Below are 22,916 nucleotides of genomic sequence, written 5' to 3' on the forward strand. Positions count from 1 at the left end.
CTAAACGTAGGTAATTTTTCTCTCAAATTTACTTCCCGACTCATCAAAATAATCATAGACTAAGGGTGCATTTGAAATTGCGATTTCGAAGATAATAAATGTGATTTTAAACCAAATCGCAGAACATAAATCGTTTGGGAACTGCATTTTTAAAAATTACGATTTGAAAACGTAAAAACTTTACTTTTTTAAATCGCATTTTAGATGATGCTTTTTTGAAAACGCATAATTTTAAAGGCTAAACTGCGATTTTACCAAACGCTTAACTGCGATTTTGAAAATTATTTTTTTCAAATCGCACATTTTAGAATCGTTATCTTAAATCGCATTTTTTTAAAATCACAAACCTAAACGACCCTAATATGTGAACGAGGTAATTAGCACACAAATTGAGAATCTTGAACAGTCAAAGTGAGGCAACCTCTTTCCCAGCTCTCAGGCAGTACGAGTCCCTCAGGACAAAAACCAGTACCTAAACTTTACCATCATCAGAGGGACAAAGAGGGGGGACCTGTCTGAAATAAAACACCTACGCTTTACAGCCGGAATGATCACTACGACGAAACAAATGTAATGGATAAACATAATTTTGTTCCTATAGTACAGTACATGCCATCCCATTAGAAATATTGAGATTATTTTTTAAAATATTTTTTCAAAAGTAAAAAATATATTTACATTCAAGGAGTTTATTCTTTCATATTCTATATTGGTCTTCTTTTTTCTTTTTTTAACCACTTATTGTCTCTTTTAAATTATATGTTAAAGAAAAAGCTTGTATTTATATAAGGTCATGGTTGTAAATTGGGACGGAACTAGAGGAGGTGGGGGCCGCCCCCTCCTCCTCCCCGATTTTGAAATATATATATGTGGAAATAAATTTTTTATAAATTAGTTTGTAGAAAATTTCATACAACTCACATAAAAGATTGACATGTGTCTCTTGACATGTGAAAAACACGTGTTGTTTTAATAGAATGTACTTCTTACATGCTATTTTAATAGCATTAATATAAAAACATGTGTTTTTTATATGTTTAAAAAACATATATCACTCTTATATGTGGATTGTACAAAATTTTTTACAAACCAATTTATAAGAAATTTCTATATATTTGCTTAACCTCTCATTAACGCTTTGACCTCTCTCCATAACAAAATCTCCAATTCGTCCATGGTTATAAACTTTTCATTTTCTTTATTTCTTTCTTTATTTTTTTCTTTTGCTTTCTTTTTTATTTATTTATTTTTGTTTGTCTTTAACGTGGGTTTTATTTGTGCTTGCTTAGTAGCACGGGGCAAGCTATTTTCATGTATGCTCTTACATTTTATTTTTTACATATAAGAGTACGTAATACTATAAACTATATTTATATCCTAAAAATATTTTACAAATGTTGACGAGACAGTCTCAACTAAAATTTAAATTTTTATAATTTGTAACAATGGCTTATCAAATGTTGAATGAGATGCACGATAGCATTGCGATATATTTATACGATCAAAATGTTATTTCTAACATTACTCTTTTATAAAACATTATATATAAAAAAAAATAAAAAAATTGCGTGCCTCTATCATTTAATATAGAGAAATGTTATATACTATAATTTTATAAAACATTCGTTCAATTAGTTTGACGTGACACTTTCAATTAACTATTTGATTAATTAATGTAAAATATATCCAATAATTAATTGAAAGTACCAAATCGACATTGTTTGACTATTATAAAATAAAAATTCAATATATTGTACCTTGAGTTTTTCAGTATATTCACTATATTAGCTCGTAAATTGTTATAATCAAATAAGGAGACGTCGAATTTGGTAATCATGACCTTCTTATGAGTTATGTAAATATCGTTGACAGAAAAAATGTCAACCAAATAGTGCATTCATGTTATAAAATAATCAATATTCTAAGATTATGTCATGTGTTATTAAAATGTTATTTCTTTTGGCTAGCAATTAGACTAAAGATTTATCTTATTCTTAAAAATAATAGTTAAATGAGTAAATTTATCACTTCTTTATCGGTTTAAGCATTTTGGACAATTGGTAATTTAACATTTGACCAAATGATTTTGAGTTTGAATTCTGACTCTTCAGTTTATTTTAATTTTTAATCAAAATATTCAATGTGTTGTATGGTGTCGCACGTGAAAGAGACTTAAAATATTAACTAAATGATTAAATTTATAATTCCCTATCGACTTAAGTTTTTTTTTTTTTTTTTTTGTTAACAATTGATAATTTATTTAACATCTCTCACTTGTTTCCCCCTCTAAATTAACATCAGATTAATCATTTAATGCCCTGTGATTATTGTTTAATATGTCATGTGCCAATTATACGTGTCATATGGCAAGGTTGCCCGGCTATCTCTCTCTTTCTTTTTTTTAAATAATTTTTACTTTTAAATTGTTTTTTATATATAATATTAAATAATTATGTCACACGACGCATCAAATAAGAATTATTTGTGACAAAAATTAATTAGTTTGATGTGACATATTATTAATTAATTAATTATACAATATATTGACATAGGGAGAAAATCATATGACAACAAAACTGAGAATCTAACTGTTCAAATTAAAAACCTCAATACTAAATTGAAATCATATAAAAAAAATTAGAGACTAAATTTGATGTTTTTATACGCCAGAGCGCGAAATTTACTCGGTAAACGTAATTTCTCGCGAGTCTCGTGACTCAACGGCTGGATTGTGAAGATATTTTCATTTCCAATAATGAAAAAAGAGAAATAAAAAGCGTTAGAGATCTGACACTGACAGCCTTTTCTCGCCCCTCTCAGCGGACTTTGCCCAGGAGGCAACGGACGCGATAAATGGCGGACTCCAACGTCGGACTTAACTGGATTTAAGGAGTGCGTTGAGGTCCGCGTTCATAAGCCAACATATGTGTTTACAATTTCCAACACCGCACCAAACATTATAGGCAGTCTTGTCTCCGACTCCGAGAGAAAACAAAGAGAGTTGAGAGAGAGGGAGAGAGAGAGTGAGTGAGTGAGTGAGTGAGTGAGGTGGTAGTGAGCGAGTGAGAGTGAGAGAGCGAGACGGTTAAAAGAGAGGAAAATGGTGAAATCTACCTCATGCTTGAAAATAATCACATGCGGTAGCGATTCAGCGGACAAGGATGATCTCGAGGTCTCCGAGGTACCCGATTGGTTCAGAGTTATTTGTTTTCTCCGCTCAGATTTCTTTGACTTTTTCTTCAAACCAATTACGATTTGTTGGTCTTGTTAGTTTTGGATTTGATGCATTTGGAGTTGCTGAGGAGCAGCTAGTTCTCTGTTTGGAAACTTGCAAAACGGCACTTAGGAAATTTTCAGTATTAGGATCTGACAAGTCTGAAATCCTATTGAACTAGTTCATTTCAACTATGTGGTTAGACTGGGCTGAGCTTTTGATTTCTCTTTTCCAATATTGAGATCTGAGATTTTTGTTGTTTGTGATTTGGTTTATTCAATAATTAAACAGTCGTTTTCATGTTTACTGTAAAGTCAAGATAATTATCCTAATGCATGATGATGATTGCCTATATGTCTATATTACATACATATTAAGAATTTACGTAGAAGGAAGCTAGAACTTCTGCAGTGTTTTTAGACAAAGACTGTTTTTACAAGCATTGTAATTAATTGAGTTCTTAGAATCAATTTTTGGTTGGTCTGGGGAATACTTGTTTACAGTGATATTGTATGCTTGTTGGAGGATCACCATGCTTTTTTGGATGATTGATGTGAAGTGGGATATGCTTTGAGATCACTATGCTTAACTGTAAAGCGCATTATGTTGATCATGGTTGTCACCTACGTACAGTTGGTGGGTGTCTATTTCAATGTGATAGGAAAAGAAAATCATCGGAAGATATAAATCACAGTAAGTAGTTGATGTAGTATCAATCATTTTGAGAAAGAAAAAAAGAAATAAGAATAAGAAAATGGGTGCAATCAACTTACGTCGGGAGAGTACATTGCATTTGAAAGATTTGTCATATGACGTAAGACAGAAATGGGTTCATTTGTACAATTGAACACACAATTTATGGTTATTTATTATTGGCTAGATACATTTGAAGATCTTGTGCATTATGAAGTGGGTGTTCCATAATAATATAGCCTTTTGAGAATATGTTTTTTTTTTTTTTTTAGGAAAAAAAAATTAAATTATTTTCCTACAAACTGTATTAAGTTCTTCTCTTCTAAAGTTTCTTGAAGCCATTTTCCCAACAAAGCAGGGAGTTAGAAGTTGGAGTGTTGAAAGGTCATAATATAGATGGGGAAATCAATGTCATACTTGTACAGAGTTATAGGAGGAAGGCAGTCAAAGTTTTCTCTGTCTGTGTGTTAAATATGATGTTATTTTTGCTGCATTCCAGAACAAGGGTTCAAGGTGGAGTTTCCGAAAGAGATCTGCCCGGCATCGAGTGCTTAGCAACACTGTAATCTCAGAAACCGCTTCTTCTGGAAATAAGGAGAGCCCAGAATCTGCCATTCTTGACCATATACCACCAGTCAACTCTACTGTTCCAGAGAAAATCTCAGTGATACAATCCACAGATGAGAAACCCCACGTATTGAGTTTGGAGAACCCAAAAGTAACTGAAACTGCAGTTGATGCTGAAAATGATAGTGAGTTTGATGCTGAAAATGATAGTGAGTTTGATGTCAACCCAGAGGAGTCTGTTGTTATTGTCATCCAGGCTGCTATCAGAGGGTTTCTGGTATTCTCTTTCTTTAAACTGTATGAGTCCAAAACTTACTGGTTAGCACCCATTTTACCTTTTATTAAAAACTATTTGCCAGGGTCGGATAACGCTGTTAAAGCTTAAGAATGTTGTTAAATTGCAAGCTGCTGTTCGTGGGCACTTGGTTCGAAGTCATGCTGTGGGAACCCTACGTTGTGTTCAAGCCATTGTCAAAATGCAAGCTCTTGTTCGTGCCCGCCGTGCTCGGCTGTCCCTAGAAGGGTTATTTCCAGAAAAGAAGTTAGATGGGAAGCACGAGGAGGATAATGAGAATTCAAAAACCTGGGTAATGCTACTGAACTTTCACCCAGTATGTTATGGGACATATGGGGTTGATGAGACAAATTTTGTTTTTCCTTGTCATATTGGTTTGACAATAGGTTTTATGCCATCTATCTTCAACCTCAAGCAGCCTCCCTTTGTAAAAATGTTAAGATGTTATGATAAAATTATCTCATGTTGTTACTTGTCAAAGAAAGAAAACGAAAAAGGGGTAAGTGTCTCAAATTCTGCTTGTTCAGTATAATCATTGTTAGCCTTCCGTATGTTGCTGGTTTGTTTCAGTCCTACCAGCATGTTGGTAGGTTTCTGGATTTTAATGGTGTTTTTTTAGGAATAATGGTATGAAGTAAAAGATTATGACCTCCAAGCATTCGTAGTGTAAATCCAATTTTTGGATGTCTAGTCTCCTGTTTTTTCTTTTTTTTTTTTTTTTTTTAGTATTCAACCATTTTAAGGTAAAAAAGGGAAATTTCGAAGGGATGCAGATAAATAAAGATTTGTGCACACATGTGCACCTATGATTTCTCAAGAAACATATAGAAGGGGAAAAAAAAATCATAGAGCGAGATGCATTTGTGAGTATGCAGGAATGGTCTTTGTTTTAGATTATATGCATTCACCATCTAATAAGCGCTTCCGGGAATTCACATAATTGCAGGATACTGGCCCTGTGATCCTTCATTTTACTAGGTAGTTCTTTGGTGAAATTCTGAAGAATAGATTGAAAGAATATAAACCCTTGAAACTTTTTGAATTGAAATGTCAATGCTAGTCAATATTTTAAAGATATTTGACATTGGGGGGGGGGGGGGGGGGGGGGGGTAAAATTAATCACCTGGGGATGTTTAAACCGTCGTCTCTCGGCTTTCAAATCTGAAATTTGCATAAGGTATAATGTTAGCATCATTAATGGTGAATACAATGAGGTAGGTTAGGAATGTATGATTCATCCTTTACTGGTTCTTGTTGACTTTCGGGGGTTGGTTATTGCCAGTTCCATTATGATGTTAGATAGTGTCTTCTTATACCTTTGATGAGCAACAATGACTGTTGCCACATTTTCTGACAACCCTGCCTGGTTATTTGATTTTACAGGAGAAGGATAATCTAGTAACCAAATCTAATGTAACGTACGCTCCGATTGAGAAGCTGCTAAGCAATAGGTTTGCCCGCCAGGTATGTTGAATTGGTATTTTGATTCCATTGCTTTATAACTACTTTTGACGCTATTATTCACACACACACAAACCTGACTAAATTGATTCATTTTTCGATTAAAGCTGTTGGAATCAACACCAAAGTCCAAACCTATCCATGTTAAGTGTGATCCTTCTAAGCCCAATTCTGCTTGGAAGTGGTTGGAGAGGTGGATGTCTGTTTCTTCACCAAATATTGGGGAGTCGAGGAAAGCAGAGTTGATGACAGATAAACTGGAAAGAGAAAAGGACGAGAACTTTGTATCTCAACTTGAAACCAAAGTTCGATCTGAAGTATTTTTTGAGTCAGAAAATGTTAAGTCCAGCAATAGCGAATCACTAGTGGCATCTGAAAGCGAAGATAATCTGATTACTTACGATGCCACCAACTTCAACTTTCAGGCATGCCATCCTAACTCTTCTTCATTAAAAGATGATTTGGAGTCGCATGGGTCTGATGCGAATGAAACCTCATTGGAGATAATTTGTCCTCCAAATCAAAGTAATCAAGAAGATTCAGATTCCCAAGTGGAGTTTAATCCTCTTCCTGTGAAGCCTGAAACCGAAACTGAACAGCCCAAACGTTCTATGAAAAGGTTTGCCTCGGAAGAGCTGGAGACTGAAGGAAAGAAATTTGTATTTGGATCAAGAAAAGTGACTAGTCCTGCATTTGTTGCTGTCCAGTCGAAATTCGAAGAGCTGAGTTCAACAGCCAATTCAGGTAGATCAATTAGTTCATTTCATCAAGATGCTGGAGTTGAATCACCTATAGATACAAATTTGTCTGGAGGGGATACTGTAATCAGGACAAAGGAGTTCAGTATGGCAGAAAATTCAGCCCCCCATAGTTCAAGGGTTCAAGTTGGTGGCTCTGAAAGCGGCACTGAACTCTCTATTTCTTCTACCCTTGATTCACCTGATATATCTGAAGTTGGTGCCACAGAATGTGAGCATGAAGCCAAAGTTTTAGAGGAAGGGATTTGCAATCTCAACAGAACGGAAATTGTAGATGTTGAATCTAAGGATGCATCTGCCATCCCGGGGTCTAACTTATCATCCTTTGTGACAGATCAGCCAGAGAAACATGGTGATGTTGATGGGGAACCCATTAATTTAATGGTGGCTATGGACTCCCCTCTGATAGAGCCTAAGCTGGAGAACAATGCATCCAATCTGCAGAGGGAGCTGGAGAACAATGCATCCAATTTGCAGAGGGAGCTGGACTCTCAGAGAGGTCATGAACCATACCGGTCATCGCCGGAAGCTTCTCCTAGAAGCCATATAACTGTGCCCGAATCTCATGGGACACCTTCTAGTCAGGTATCTGCCAAGTCTAAAAAGAGCAAAACTGATAAGAGTGGATCCAACCATAAGCGTAGATCCCTATCGGGAGGTAAGAAACCACCTTCAAATTCAAATAATGATTCTGGCTCAAGAAGTAGTATGGAACAATTGCCTAAAGATCAGAAAAATGAGAAGAGACGCAATTCCTTTGGCTCACCAAAGCCTGACCACATCGAGCAAGAACCAAGAGATACCAGTATTAACAATTCTCTTCCCCATTTCATGCAAGCCACAGAATCTGCAAGAGCCAAGCTCCAAGCTAATAGCTCTCCAAGATCAAGTCCAGATGTGCAAGACAGAGACCTTTACGTCAAGAAGAGACATTCCTTACCTGGTGCAAATGGGAGGCAGGGGTCTCCACGTATTCAGCGGTCAATGTCTCAAGCCCAGCAGAGTGCGAAGGGAAATGGTAACTATCCCCATGGTAGTCTCTAAACCTGCTTATATTTAGTATTTCAAGTCTTGAAATTTCTATCCAACAAAATATGCTTACAGTCCCACACTTGAATGCCTCCCCACCAAGTGAACAGTTTAGATGTATAATTCAAGGATGTCCTGTTCGTACTACAGCCTGTGTTTATAGAAGGCATGATATGGTTGTCATTGAAATCTTCTTTTCCCCCCATTTTTGTTTTGGGCTCTGTCTTAATGCCTTGATGGGTTGTGTTCTTGAGACAACATACCTTACCGCGAAGACGCATTAAACATACCGCTCTTGGTTCATCATGTTTGCTGGTTAGTGCATCCTATTAGCACTCTGCCTTCACCATCTTTCCAACCTCCTTTTTTTCTTTTCTTTTCGGTGAATGAGATGCTTTTATAACAAAGAGACAAAACAATTACAAAACTCTCCAGCTTAACTGCTGGAACACCTGATGCTACACAATAGCACCTTACAAACAACATTCCTACCATTTACATCGACAATACCCCCTAATCCAATACCCCAATTACAACAAAGCTCTAAATTCTCATTATTCTTTTTGAATCTCCCTTTTCCCAAGACCCTTGTTCCCACTTCCCATGCAATGATTTGAAGTATTTTCTCCTCTGTTCTTGGTTGATTCCCATGCTTTATGTCCTTCCTCTGCCTCCATATATTGAAATTATCATTTGTTCAAAAACCTTCTTCTTCTCCTTCCCTTTTTTTTTTCCTCTCCAACCATAATTTGGCATTTCAATCAGATATTTATAGTACAGACCTCTGCATGTCGTTCAAATGTTCTCTCACTAGTTGAGCCACTTGATATATGTCAATGCCATTCAAGCGTAATAGCAAATGCATCCAGTTGGTGGGGTTTGCTTTGAGCCTCTGGGATTCACTTATTTTGTTGACAGTATGGAAAAAAAGAAGTAATAGATACAAAATATAATTGAAAATAAAAATAAAAATAAAAATAGAGAGCGTCTGTTCATCGAGACTCGGTTACTTACTGCTTGATCCTGCTTTTTTCAGAAAGAAAATGGCAGAGGTGAAGAGACGCATTGAACTGATCATATGCCTCAAAGTCAATGATGGTAGATCACCTGTCCTAGATGAGCAATTTGGAGTCAGTTGTTGTTCTACTTGATGGGTAGCTTCTTAATTCTGTATTCTGGCATTTTTCCTCTTTGATTGTGGCTGGATGGATTTGAGGGTTTGTTTGGGAGGCTATATATATAAAACTGAGTGAGGTTTTCATGTACATTGCTGCTATCACTATCACTACCACTACCACTATTTTTTATTATTTTCTGTAATTTTTTTGTTCCCCTGTAATTTGTAAGTTTAACAATATTTGTGGGTGTGATATTATTTAGGTGAACTACAAGATGTTTTTGCTTGATTACATGGTTAAGAACTTTTGAAGGCTTTTACCAAATGTTATTGTAATAAATTAGATTCTCTATGGAGCATTTGCCTTAGTTCTTCGAGTTTATTTTTGTTGGCTGTAGAAACCCCTCTTCTCTCTCCCCCCCTTTTTGTCTGTCCTAAAGCGCAGATTACATGCAATGGGTAGCCTATTGCACCCTATCCCCCATCTGTTCAAAGACTAGAGAAGTGTTTAGGACTTGAGAAACACTTTCGTTCCGGTCGGGGATTGTGCATACCCTATCTTGGCAATTTCGCCGGCATTTTACACTGAAGAACATAATGAGAATATCCCGCATGTAATTTATCAGCAAAAGTTGCGATTTTTGCTTAAGAAAGGAATTGTTTCCATTTATAGAGGAGCATCGTTGCACATTATTAAGGGTTTTGCCAACTCTAGACTTGTGTAAGAGCATTCTCAATGGTTTATGTATTTTTCAATCTAGAATAGCTAATCAAAATCTATTTTATCTAGTTTAGCTAATGAATTTTAAATGTACTATACATCCGATTATCTATTCTTAACTCTATATTATTTTTTTATTATTTTTAATTTATTTATTTCATTATAGTATTTTTTTTCACGTGGGTCCCGCTTTATAACTCCACTTCTTTGCACACTTTCTCTTAAATCTCCACTATAAAGGAAGAAAAAAAAAAAAAAAGAACGTGGAGTGGTGGAGGGAAAAAGGAAAAAAGCAAAGCTAAAAAAGTGGAGATAAAGAATAAAAAAAATAGATAAGTGAATAATATAACTCTACATGTAGAGTTCCACTATTTATGGAATTAAGGAAAATCTATTATAGAGTTGGAATACATAAGCTGATGGAGTCTCTTTTTAACACTTTTATTATCTATTCTAGCTTAAAGTTACAAATAGATAATTCATTGGGAGTGCTCTAATTGCTGAAACATTGGAATTGACTTCATTACTTATTAACAGGCTTATTATGAAGTCCCCTCTTTTGCCTCTTTTAATAGCAGCTAAAAACTTACTGCTTCTTGTTTGAGACTTCACCCAATAATTTCGATTATATGAGCGTCAATGACATTTGTTCTTAGAACATGAGATTTTTACATGGTTTTAGGATGGATGCCGGTTTAATAGACTAAATTAAAGGAATTTCTTCTAGTTCGGTTTAACCGAAAACTTTGTCCATTAAAGACATGCCGGCAGAAATCAATCTAGGGCCCAAAGGCGGGCGAGTTGTGCCTCTGTAACGGTTCTTTACAGTAGTCATGGACTGGGCAGCTTCTTTTATGCCAGCCCAGCTATAGAAAAGGTTACCACTGTCGGCATGGGCCTTAAGGGCCATGTTCAGTGGCCATGTTCAGTGGGTTTTAATCTGGCATGTTAAAGTACTTTGGACCAGATACGTGCTTGATGATTTTCTGCTCGGCCCAGCACAATAGCATACTGTCAACTATTCTTAGAGCATTAGCATTTGATAGGAGTGAGCAGTGGGTGAGTTTTATGTTGCCCAACCACTTACCCATGGCGGTGAGTTCTTATGAATCAATCTTTCAGCTGGAGATCTCAATCTTAGTTCTACTGCATGCTCTTCTCATCCGTACACAAGCAAAGATGAATCAAAGCTCTAGAGTGTTTACTCTCTCATACTGTACCTTCCCTTCGCACCGACTTCTATACGAAACCAACTTCACAAAATTATATGATTTTTGTGATATTTACTGTGGATTATTGTATCATTTACTATGAGCGTACAATCGGTTGCGGTTATTTGAAAACAATAAATATGGTAAATATTAATTAAATTTTAAGACAACTGTTGGGATTTGAAAAATATACTAAAAATCCAATCCAACAAAGCAGATATATCATTTCAAACAAAAAAAAACAAACAAACAAACAGATATATAACATTGAAAATAGAATGTAGAGGTTATAGAAGACTTACGAGGGGGTGTACATGAAGTACTTGAGGAGGGGAAAGACGGTGAAAAGCTACTTTGGAATGAGCCAAGTTGTTCATGAAATCAATATATGCGATGGAACTGAAGTAGGATGCTATTGACGCAGTTTCGTTGAACGATGTTGTCAACAATGGTATTGCGAAGATCGTGAAATCCGCTATGTGTTCCGCAAACGGATGGATCGATTACAGCTGCCACATATATATATATATATATAATTTTTTTAAAAAAATCGGTTACCGGTTACCCGGTTATTAAAATAATTTTTTAAAATGCTATGATTGGTAACCACAACTAAATTATCCGATTGTAGTTATTAGCGGTTATCGGTTATTTTCGATTAATAACCGTCCTGCTTGTACACCCCTATCATTTACTTTAATTTTACATTCATCAATTACACTCAAATTTTATTTTTTATTTAAAAAAAAAAAAAAAAAAAAAAAAAAAAATTCTTATTTGATTTTGGTATAAGCCCATAGATTTATGGGTAAAACAAACAGATTTGGACAAATTATATGTCCACATGGGTTAATCATCCGGATTCCACCCCTTATGGTTGGCTGACGGATATTAAAATCGCCCTTATAATATGAATAACGTTTTTAAATCGTAATTTAAAAAAAAATATATAATCTCAAACCATCTATTTTTTAAAATCATTATTTTGATCTACGAAATCTGTATACCAACAAATCCACTATAATGCTCAACCCGTCCAACACTTCAAATAAAGAAAAAGAAAAACCAAATTTAATTAAGACAATTGAGTCCCCAAAAAAGAAGACATCTAAGACACATGGCAACGAGCGGCTACCACACACACGACCCTCTGGCCGTAGAGTATTGATTGGACCTTAAGCCAACCGCTCTAGTTAGTTACGGTCTTATCATCGTTTTACTCAAAAAATTGTGGTCAGAATCTAGCCAGAAATACAAAAAGGCAAAAGCTTAACTAACCCCACTTGCATTTTTAGCGCGTGCATGCAACGAATCTAACCCTGATGTCTCTCAAATGATACGCGCTTCTGCACCACATGCGTCAGCAGGGAACATATACAAACAAACAAACAAAAAAAAAAAAAAATGAAAGGGGAGGAAAAAACAAAAACAAAAAAAGAAAGAAAGAAAGATATACAAAGGGCTGTGAGGAAAGCTAGAGGATCTAGGGTTTCCATGGATCTCTTCGTTATGCCTCGTAATATAGTGGTAGAAGATTTCGATCGGTCTCTCTGACTCTACGATTCGATCGTGTAAATTTGGTACAATTGGGGTTCTCAGAAGTGGTAAGTTATATAAAGGTCTTCGACACAGTAAGACTAGGGTTTCGAATCTGAGAGTATGGTTTTTGTCTTATTACTCGTAGCTCCGAGATTAGACCTGAAATTGAAACCTGTCATAAAGATATATTGGAAACCGGAGCCGGGAAAAGAAGTTTGGGGGGATTTTTGATTCCGTAAATTATGCAGGGATTGTACAATATGAAAAGGGTTTCTTAGGCTTCAGATGTAGACCTTTGTCAGGTAAAACTTGCATTTCAGTGACCAAGCTCATAATACAATAACCTAATCTATGTGTAATTGAAATAAAATTGATATAATCCAACACTCCCTTGTTTGAGCTCGAAGTGTGTAATTTTTATTGGTGTATTTTGATCTAACCCCTTTAGTGTTTAACATAAAGACACTTGTTTGCGATTCTTTGATATATCTGGTTCACTGTGGTTGTTGGGTCTGCAGGATATACTTTTAGTATTCTTGATAACATTTCATTGGCATTTGAAGATAAAATTCAACCATTTTTTTGCTAAATGAGAGTATTAGATAACTTAATAATCCAATAAATCCATTGTATTCATGTAAGTACAGAAACACAATTAAAATGTCAAAAAGAAAGAAACTTTGAGAAGCCATGGAGTAGCTGGCAAGAAATTTGTTTGAAATGACATGCAAATATAACTTAACGCCAAATGCTGGAAATGAATTACGTTCATTTCCATATTTATGTGATATTGTAAGTAAATTACTTGATATCATACATAAGTATGAGAAGTAGAACTGAAAAAGAATAATGATAAATCAATATGAGCTTTTTTGGGTGCTGCTGTTTGTAGCTGAGTTCCAGTTTTTTGGAGTGTTGTAAACTTTCAGTTTACTTCTATAAAATTACTCATTCATCTAAAAAAAAGGTAGATCTAAAAATAAAATAAAATGGGGATTAATTTCTTATTATGACGGTTTTGCTGAGAGATATCTTCCTGGATCCTATATTCTAGATTCTAGACTCATTACAACTAATGCTAAATCTTTTCAGCAACATAGGGCACCGTGGTTCGAGGCCAGCCCTTTGTTTTAGAACCTGAGAACATAGGGAATACTGGATAATTTAAAAACCTAGCAGTAATAGTTGATATTGATTACCTTTGCACCAAGCTCATTTGTAATTTTCATTGCTAACATGAATCATACATGGAGGGAAATGGAGGAAGCAGGTTACTGAACAATGGAATGAGGAACTGTCTTGTGGAATAAATGCCTTGAATATTATAAATATCAGCTACTTGTAAACTAAAACCTGTTTATATGTGAAACTAATATAGAAAATGCCTTAAAATGTAAACATTTATGCTGTAAAACTATTGCTAGAGACATTTTTGAAGATTTTGGCAGTTTTACTGATAAGTCTTGAATTATTCTATTCAAGACCCCTTAATTTACATTTGTTATGCCTAGTTTGTGTTGTAAATGTAACGTTTTGTTGTAGTTTTTGTGTTTTATCTTATTTTCAGGTCTTAATTGAAATCTAGTTCAAAACACATGAATTAGACCTTAAAATACATCAAGGGAGATTTGGTCATTTCCAGAGTTCAAAGTTGCTCATGCCAAGTGAAGAATCGGCTAAGGCAAATCGATCGATCGACTTTATAATCGATCGATCGAATCATCAGCCGAAGAAGAATGCGATCGAGCGAAATGCGATCGATCGACTTTATAATCGATCGATCGAATTTGGATATTTTCGGAACAATCTGGAACAATGTTGACATATCACTTTTCCTTGATATTTTAAATATCTTAGATATTTTCTAGATATTTGTTAGATATTTTCTAGATATTTTTAGATATTTTCAGATATTTCCAAAATATCTTAGATATTTCCAAATATCTCTTATCTTATCTCTTCTTTAGATATTATTTTGTAAATCTCTTCCTCTATAAATAGAGAGCAACATGAGATGTAGAAGTATGCATCTTTTGGGAGCTTCGATTGTCTCAGGTGTATCTTAGTTAATTTTAATGCTTTTCATTTCCTTTTGTAATCTGAATTCTCTTTTATTAATATAGTGTTCTTAGTTTATTTAAATCTTGTTTTTTTTACTGTTTTTCTTTAATTTCATGCTTAAATTAGTTTACTTCATGTCTAGCTAATTTAGTTATTAGGGTTTGATCAAAATCCAATCCAAAAACCATGAAGTGTTCTTGAGGTTCTTAGGATTTTCTTTAGATGTTTGATGATTGTTAAGGGCTAGAGGATCTCAAAACCCATGCTAAAAGGTTTTGTTTTCAAGATTCCAATCTAATTATTCATGAAAAAGAGTTAAACTTGTCTATGAGTTTTCTTAGATTTCTTGAGTAAAACCAACGTTATTGGAAACAAGAACGATGTCTTTTGCAATGATGCTATTTGACATGATGTGTGATTTCTCATTAGAGTCGCCTTATAGGGTATGCTAGGGAACACCTATCATTTCACACCTTTGGTAGTCTAAAATGTTTTTCAATTGTAGTTTAAACTTTATGTGAAATAGTTTGGTGTGAAACTATATATTTTATCATTGTGGCCTAATTAGGGTTTTTATGTATTGTGTATACTTATTAGGATGTGTTGTAGAGTAGTAAGCTAGGGAGCATTAATCACTCCACACCTTTCGTAGTGTAAACGTTTTTCAATTATAGATTAATCTTTATGTGGAGTAGATTAATGTAAAACTAGGTGCTTTATAACTACGTCTTAACGAAAGTTTTTTCACGTCGAGGTCGTCGTAATGGTTGACGCCCATTACGCGCTCATATCATGCATGTTAGGAAGAACCATATAGACTTTAAGCATTTCATTGGTTGAGAATTGGATAAAGATCAACACCCTAAGTTTTCTCTTAGTTTGTTTTCATTTTCTGCTTTCATTCCTTCACTCTATTGTTGTAGCTTCAATTCTACAACCTTTACTTTTATTTTTACTCTTAAGTTAAGTTAAATACGTTCTTTAATATTCCATTACGCAAAACAACTAATAATCTCTGTGGTTCGATCACCCTTACTATAGTACAATTGATTCGTACTATTGCGAGTGGTAAACTTATAAATTTAAAATCCACGTAGCTGCTTGGCGCTCTACCATTCACCTATGCAAGCTCTCAAAGAAGGGCATATGAAAATAAGATAATTATCACTTTTATAGTTTTATATGAATACTAAATAACATATGTTTAGATGGTAGGTGATGCAACATTTTTCCATACATTTTGAAGTTGCAATGAGCATGTTGAATGATTAAGTGGCTATTTATGATGAAAATAAAATGAAATAATATAATAAACAAATGCAAGTTAAAGGTCATTGAGGATCAATTTGAGAACTAGATGAGCTATCTAAAAAAAAAAAAGAACTAGAGGAGTTAAATGTATGTCATGATATAGTCGTTTGTAACACACAGTGATGATTGGAGGGGTTATATTTTTTAATTAAGTTGAATGTGCTACACTAGCAAAATGGAGAAAATAATGTACGATGAGGTGGTGAAAACATTTTACTATAGCCTGTTATTCTACCGTGAATATATCTTTCGATAGAGGTTAATGACATAAGATGTATTTTGAAACTGGCCCCAAGTGTTTTGGAAGAAAGGCCTTGTTGCATGAATTGGAGTGTCTTGTGAATAAACTTTATGAAATTGCATAATTTCTTCCAAGATCAATTATTAGGACTTTCAGAAAAACTGCTATGGGACGGTGGTTTTTACATTCATCTAAATTCATTTCTAAGTTGTGTACCTCAATCAGTTATCATGGAATTTGAATTAGAAGGGACTCTAATAAGTGAAATATATGTCATATTGCAATAGTTGCTGTGCAAGTTTCTTTTCTTTTTTTGGTAATTTTTTTTTTTATAAGTAATCGTAAAATTATTATAAAGGCACAAAAGGCGTAATGCAGGAAGTATACAAGAGATACACCTAACTAGAAGAAGAAAAAAGATCAAGAAAAGCATGAAAGCTATAAATATTTAAGTCAAAGGGTGTTGGATATAAATGAGCTATATTTCATTGTCAGTTACTAGGAGCCTTTGGAAAGGGTTTAGTGTGAAAAAGTTTAGAAGAATGTATGATACTGCTTGATCTCTATATGTTTAGAGGTTTCAGGTGCCCTTTGGGCTATGAGCCATCTCCTTCGTCTAATGGTTTATGCAAGTGACCCAATGGTCTGTATATCTGCATTCTTTCCTTAAGGTATTAGTTACCTATAGTTTGATGATGTATCTTGTTTGTTGATAGGTGTTAGTTACCTATAATTGTATGATATATCTTGTTTGTTGATTGCATGCAACCTTACTTATGGCTTGTAATAGAAATGTCTAAGACTAAGCAAAAAGAGCTCATAAGATGGACATCACTGTGTTTGTGTGGAATTGTGGCTTTGATAGTAGTTCGAAATTTAATCTTTATGCTTAATAGGTGATTGAATATAAGCAAAACTTCTAGTTTCAATTTTTGGAGGCACCTAGTCATGGCAGTTGCTTTGCAACTGTTTTACTTTGTTTTCCCATGTTGTTTAGTAGATGTCTCTTGTTTTAGATGTTGGTGCCATTTGGCCTTTGACATGAGTCCTAAAATTATCAGGAAAGAACCTAAGTTGAAGTTTCCATGTTAGTGATCATTTTTGACTTATCCCATAGTCATACCCTTTTGTCCAATTCATTTTTTTTTTTTTTGGACATGCGTCAAATAGCAGGGCTATTATTGGGGGAATGAGGTGTTCCTGGATGGTTAAGTTAATTGTACAATTATGAGATTTACTTCTATAAAGTGCCTTTTCAGAGTCTCTTTTTGTAGAATTGATGTCTTCATAATTGTTTTCATCTCTTGAGTTCTACAGGCACAGTCTTCGTAATAAGGCAATTTATAGAATATGAATGTTTGTATGTGTGTGAGCATGTGTGCGCGTTAAAGGTTGAAGAATTACTTATTAAAAAAAAAAACGGTTGAAGAATCAGTGGATCTGTTATTCGTTTAGTTCTATTGCTACAAAAGTTTTAATGGCTCCATGCTGATGCGTTAGTAAGATTGGTGCAACTTAGCAGGCTTTCTTATTTTTCCCTTCTAAAATTGTCTTTTTCTTTCTTTTTGAAAATGAGGGTTAGCCCAAGACTTCTACCACTTCCAACATGGGAGGGTCAATTCACTATGATAAGTTCTACAGACTCGCGGCTAGGGCATGCAAAAGAGCCAGACTGAAAGGTGACTGAAAACCTTAGTTGGCCAACCATTTAAAGGAATGTTGCCTTTCCAGAGTGTCTGACACAAGATACATCTTTAATCTTGAGTTGATATAAGTAGTTGTCTACAATGCTATTCTGACATGGGGATCAAAAGTTGCAGGGTCAGATCAGAGGCTTTTTAAACTGCTCCGGTGTCAGATTCAATGATTTGAAAGATTCCGAAGTTGCTGACAGAGGATGGATGCTTGTCAATGACTAATTTTTTTTTTCCAATTTATTGGTGGCAGTGCTAATGTTGCTGAAAAAAGCCTCAAATTTAAAGTTCACCATAGTTTTTAAGCGAGTTCTGTCTCAGCTCAGCATGTACAGGATTCGTTAGAACAACCATCCTTGTTTACCCGTTTGAATTGATCAAATGATCATCTACATTTTGCATCCTTGTTTACCGGGTAGAATTGACCAAATTGTCATATGCACTTTCTTTTATCTTTTGTTGAGGGGTAGAGGATTTTGAAGTTAGTTTGGCTTGGCTCCTATGCTTGCCGGATGGAAAATCTGAACCATGTTGAAGGGAGGTTGGATATTTGGCCGTTTGTCTTCCTAGTGCCAAAGGATTGAAATTTCATTGAGGAAAATTAGATGCCGTGAAATGTTTCCTCCGGAAACTATGAAAGATTCAAGAGATTTTTTTTATTAAGCAATTTACCTAGAGGTTGAGAGTAGAAAGATTGCCAGCAGTTCCGAGGAGGGCATAAAGTTAAGCTGATTCCTGAAATGTCTAGTTAACCAGAGTCTCGAATTATATGTGTTACTATCTTAAGAAATAGCCACACCCAGTTATAGGTCCCATCTGAATCTTGTCTTGTTTGTGAGGAGTTGTTATTTTATTTTTAACTTCTTCAGGGCCAAGTTCATGGGTCTATGTTCAAGATATAGTCCAAAACAAGTAGGTCATAGCTGGTAATTGGATGGAAATTGGTGTACTATATCCATTTTTGTAGCCAAATGCCCCATCATAAATGGTTATTAGTTCAAATGTATTAGAATTGAGATATGCAATAGTCCTCGTGATTATCTTAATCTTTCTGAATTACACTGAAATTAGTGTGATAATGTGAAGTTATTTCATGCATATTTGGGTTTGGTAGTTTGCTTTGGGATATTTTTTATTCTTTTAGGTTGTCCTTCATTTTTGTTTGGCTTGTATATATTCATTTTACTTTAAATTTGAAGTCAGATAATAATTTGAAACAAGGTTAGAGAGAAAGTGGTGGTGAATTTTATGTATTGAAGTATTTTTACACTACCATTTCCCTGTGTACCAAAGCTTTAGCCTTTAGTTCCTTAACAGCATTTGTGAAATTTAATGAGGATCCAGCGTTTTATATACTCGCCTATTTAACATATTATCCTATCTATAATGATAAACAGGTTAGGCTGTTCCTATCAGAGGAATCACCTTCACAAGCTGGGTTGGGCTCTCAAGATCATCTCCAAGCAAAGACATCGTTGTTGTTGCATTCAATTGGATCAGGGTCCGGTGATAATCCTCCTCTCAGTTTTGAAGGGGTTCATCTTGCTAACCACTTGCAGATTAAGTTGTCTCAGATTCCTCTGGTCGAATGGAGTTCTCCTCCTCGGGTAAATCATGCTTCTAAGAATTTTGATTTTGACCATTTTCCTTGTATTTTTGAAGTGGATTGTGCCAACGAAAATCCATTACGAAAGCTTCACCTTAGGCTCTTTGCTTTGCTTTCTTAATGTTATTTTTGTTATATTTAATTTTTACAGTTTGTGCTGGATGTCACTTGGCAAGTGGTTGCTGGGGAAGAAAGCAAAGAGAGTGAGGTTGAAAATCAGAGGGAGATGAGAGTACTTGAAGCTGTTTATCCACGCCCCTCGGCCATTCCTCCAAAGTATGATACTTACTCTTCCCTTGAAAAGATTTTGCTCTTGGCTTATCCTCTTCCTTGAACTGATCAGTTTTTATTGTCTCTGTACAACTCCTCTGTTTTGGTGGATGCAGAAGACTCGAGTCACAACAATGAGCAAGCTTTTTTGATACCCTTACTCCCATTGAAGATGAAGATGTGACACTAGATATATCTTTTGATTCCATGGCACCATTTCCGGATTCCTTATGCCAACATCCACTACCATTTGCTCCTAGAATTCCATCTCCATCCCCATGTAGTTTACCTACTATTGCAAACCCTTCTACCCAGACAACAGCTGCTGGAATGGTCTTTGGTGGAGAACTTGATGTACCTGATGTTGCAGCATCTGCATTTGCCGCCTTTAATGCAATTGTGAAGAGCAATGAGCAAGGAAGCTTGATTGACCATAACTTGTTCATTAAAATTCTAAGCAACCCAAAAATGATTGAGAAATTGGTTACGGACTACGGACCGGCCACTAACACACATGACGTATTGAAGCCAAGGTCACCTCCAGTGTCTTCATCAGATCAACCTCCTGTTCACATTGACCGGACAGTAACATGTACATCCTCATCGGCTACCCTATTGGCCAGTCTTTTCTACCATTAGCCAAATGGGGTTAGGGCGGGACCTCTGAATCCACAACTTCCTCTGCCACCACTAGTCGTTCCAGTTTCCTCTCCACCCCTTGTTAGAGCTCCTCCAGCAAAGGACATCAGCTACTATAAGAGCTTGATTCAACAACATGGAGGAGAAAGACAGGAGGCCCCTCCACAATATGGTAATCGTCTGAGTCACCAGTCAGGAGCAAACCAGGAATTAGTAAGTAACCACAGATCAATAGATATGAGGCCCAAAATAACGAAGCTTTGCATATACTTCAATAGTTCAAGGGGATGTCGACATGGAGCCAACTGTTCATATTAACATGATGCATCATTCCAGCAATGGGGTAGAGGCGTGCCGGAGGTGTAAAGTGCAAATAGAATGAAAGTGGATAGGGAAATCAGCAATTAGTCTCACTCATGTATGTATATTTTCCAGATGGAAATGCTTATTGCAGCAGCTCTCAATCTTTTAGTTCTGTTTTGACTTGGTCTTATCATCAAATTGTATTCATCATTTTACTCTTTCCTGCGTGGAACATTAAAATTTATATTCTGGTTAGAGCTTTGATGGGACAATTAAATTGCGGGTTTAAGTTAATGTAAGAGCAATTTTTCTTCGTGTTGCATAGTATGCAGAATAATTGCATTTCTAAATAAATGTGAAAGTAGATGTGCCAAATTATGATCTAGTAGTAACATTCTTCTTTGATAAAAAAAAAAAAAAAATTTATTGGCAAAAAGTAGAATTTTCACACGATTTTAACAAAATTCCTTTATCGGATATGTGAGTAATCTTAGAGTGAGGGAAGGGAAATGTCAATAAATGTGTAGGGAGAAAGGAGATCAAAGCAGTGACTTTTCCTCATGAGTCATGTGGTATGGATCTTAGGAATTTGCAACTTCGGGGCAGTTCCAATACCTCAATCCGTAATCTTTTCTTGAGAGTTAAGTTAGAGATTAATAAGGAATAAATCTTTATTTATTTTGTAGTCTAGTATAACAAGGAATAAATCTCTAATTCATAATCTTTCCTTACTATAGTTGTTCTAGTCTTAAAAGTCAATACCTAATTGGTCTCTTATGTATTCGGTAGTTTATTGTTTCTCTATTTAAAGGGAAACTATCAATAACAAATAAGAGAGTTGATTATTATTTTATAACACAGTTTTTTTGTGTTTTGAAGGTCAAGGCTATCTTGAATTAGCCATTGGCGATCACAGCTCTCTCGAAGTAGCCGATTTCTCATTTCCTATGTTTTGTTACATCAAGTAGTATTAGAGCAATGTTGATTGTTTTCTACAGCAATCACCGATTCATGGCTACACAACAACGCGGTGATAGGCTCTTTGAGATTCTGCATGAGGTATGCTCTATCATGGAGCATATCAGCGATGTGTGCCATCAAGTTGCCCTAAAAACCAAATCTAGCATCCCACCACCGTGCAACAACACAACCCACAAATCTTAACCTTTTACCACTTACCCCACCGGCACCACTCTTTCCCTCAGTCTCACCCAAACCCAGTGTTCTTGTTAATCCCCAAACATCCCATTCGACCACCCAGCAACCCAAACACGCCGTTAACCACCAACGTGGCTGCTACATCATCAGATCTTTCAAACCTGCCACAAGCCACCGTGTCGCTACTCCCTTCAGCCGCATATCATCGCACCACCACCTCCCCATGCCTCCGATCTCACTGATCTCACAAACCCCTTGCAAAGTTGTGCCATTTAGGTCCTCTCCGCACAACAGTTCACTAGAATTGTGGCTTATGAGAAAGAAGAAAAATAAATATGCTTCCTTTGTTTGGTGCAGAAAAGAAAAAAAATAAAGTCTTGGTCAACAAGTCAAACTAATAAGAAGAAAAAAAAAGCGTCAGATGTGCTTCTTAGAGGAAGAATAGAAAAGAAAAAATAAATCAAGAAGAAAAAGTCACGAGACGACCTTTGGTAGAAAGATAAAAAAAAAATAAAAAAATAAATAAAAAATAAATAAAAATAGAAGGAAAAGAAAAAGGTAATGTGATTGAAAGGTAAAAGGTCATTTGATTGGCTGACATGCACAACAGTGGAGAACGCGCCTTGATCTTAATGATTTTTAATATTTGTTATTTTAATAGTTGTTAAATGATAGTTTTATAAGTGTTAATTGGTTTTTATTGTCAGTATTTTAGTTTTCATTGGTCTCTTATGTAATTAGTAGTCTATTGTTTATATATTTAAAGGGAAACTATCAAGTATCAATAACAAAGTAAGGAGTTGATTATTATTTTAGAATACAATTTTCTGTGCTTTGGAGGTCAAGGCTCCCTCGAAGTAGCCATTGGAGATCACGACTCTCTCGAAGTAATTCATTTATCATTTCCTATGTTTTGTTATTAGTGGGTTCGCATCATAGGATAAGGATAATTGAAATTTCTTATTGAAAAATTTTAAAATTTGGGCTGGGAATGAAAAATGGTATCTTAGGTCCCGAAGTGCTTGGGA

The 22,916-nt window shown here is 35.3% G+C and overlaps 2 protein-coding genes across 3 annotated transcripts; both read left to right on the plus strand.

The window, feature by feature from the left end:
* The first annotated feature begins 2,824 nt into the window (after positions 1–2,824).
* Positions 2,825–9,486, plus strand: LOC133870317 (protein IQ-DOMAIN 32). Of its 2 annotated transcripts, none has more exons than XM_062307409.1 (6): positions 2,825–3,181; positions 4,407–4,751; positions 4,834–5,061; positions 6,153–6,233; positions 6,338–8,021; positions 9,054–9,486. In XM_062307409.1, the coding sequence occupies exons 1-6, from the start codon at positions 3,101–3,103 to the stop codon at positions 9,071–9,073; spliced, it is 2,439 nt and encodes an 812-aa protein (XP_062163393.1). In that variant the 5' UTR covers positions 2,825–3,100; the 3' UTR covers positions 9,074–9,486. The 2 variants fall into 2 exon arrangements, with proteins under 2 accessions (XP_062163393.1, XP_062163394.1); XM_062307410.1 differs by having other exon boundaries at positions 6,338–8,006.
* A 3,361-nt stretch (positions 9,487–12,847) lies between these two features.
* On the plus strand, positions 12,848–20,835 carry LOC133870148 (zinc finger CCCH domain-containing protein 6). The gene is given in 5 exon segments (XM_062307206.1): positions 12,848–12,907; positions 19,310–19,519; positions 19,670–19,791; positions 19,879–19,943; positions 19,946–20,835. Coding segments are annotated over 5 exon segments (1,347 nt in total).
* The last annotated feature ends 2,081 nt before the right edge of the window (positions 20,836–22,916 follow it).

This window comes from Alnus glutinosa, chromosome 6 (assembly GCF_958979055.1).
Source record: "Alnus glutinosa chromosome 6, dhAlnGlut1.1, whole genome shotgun sequence".
Classification (NCBI taxonomy): Eukaryota; Viridiplantae; Streptophyta; class Magnoliopsida; order Fagales; family Betulaceae; genus Alnus; species Alnus glutinosa.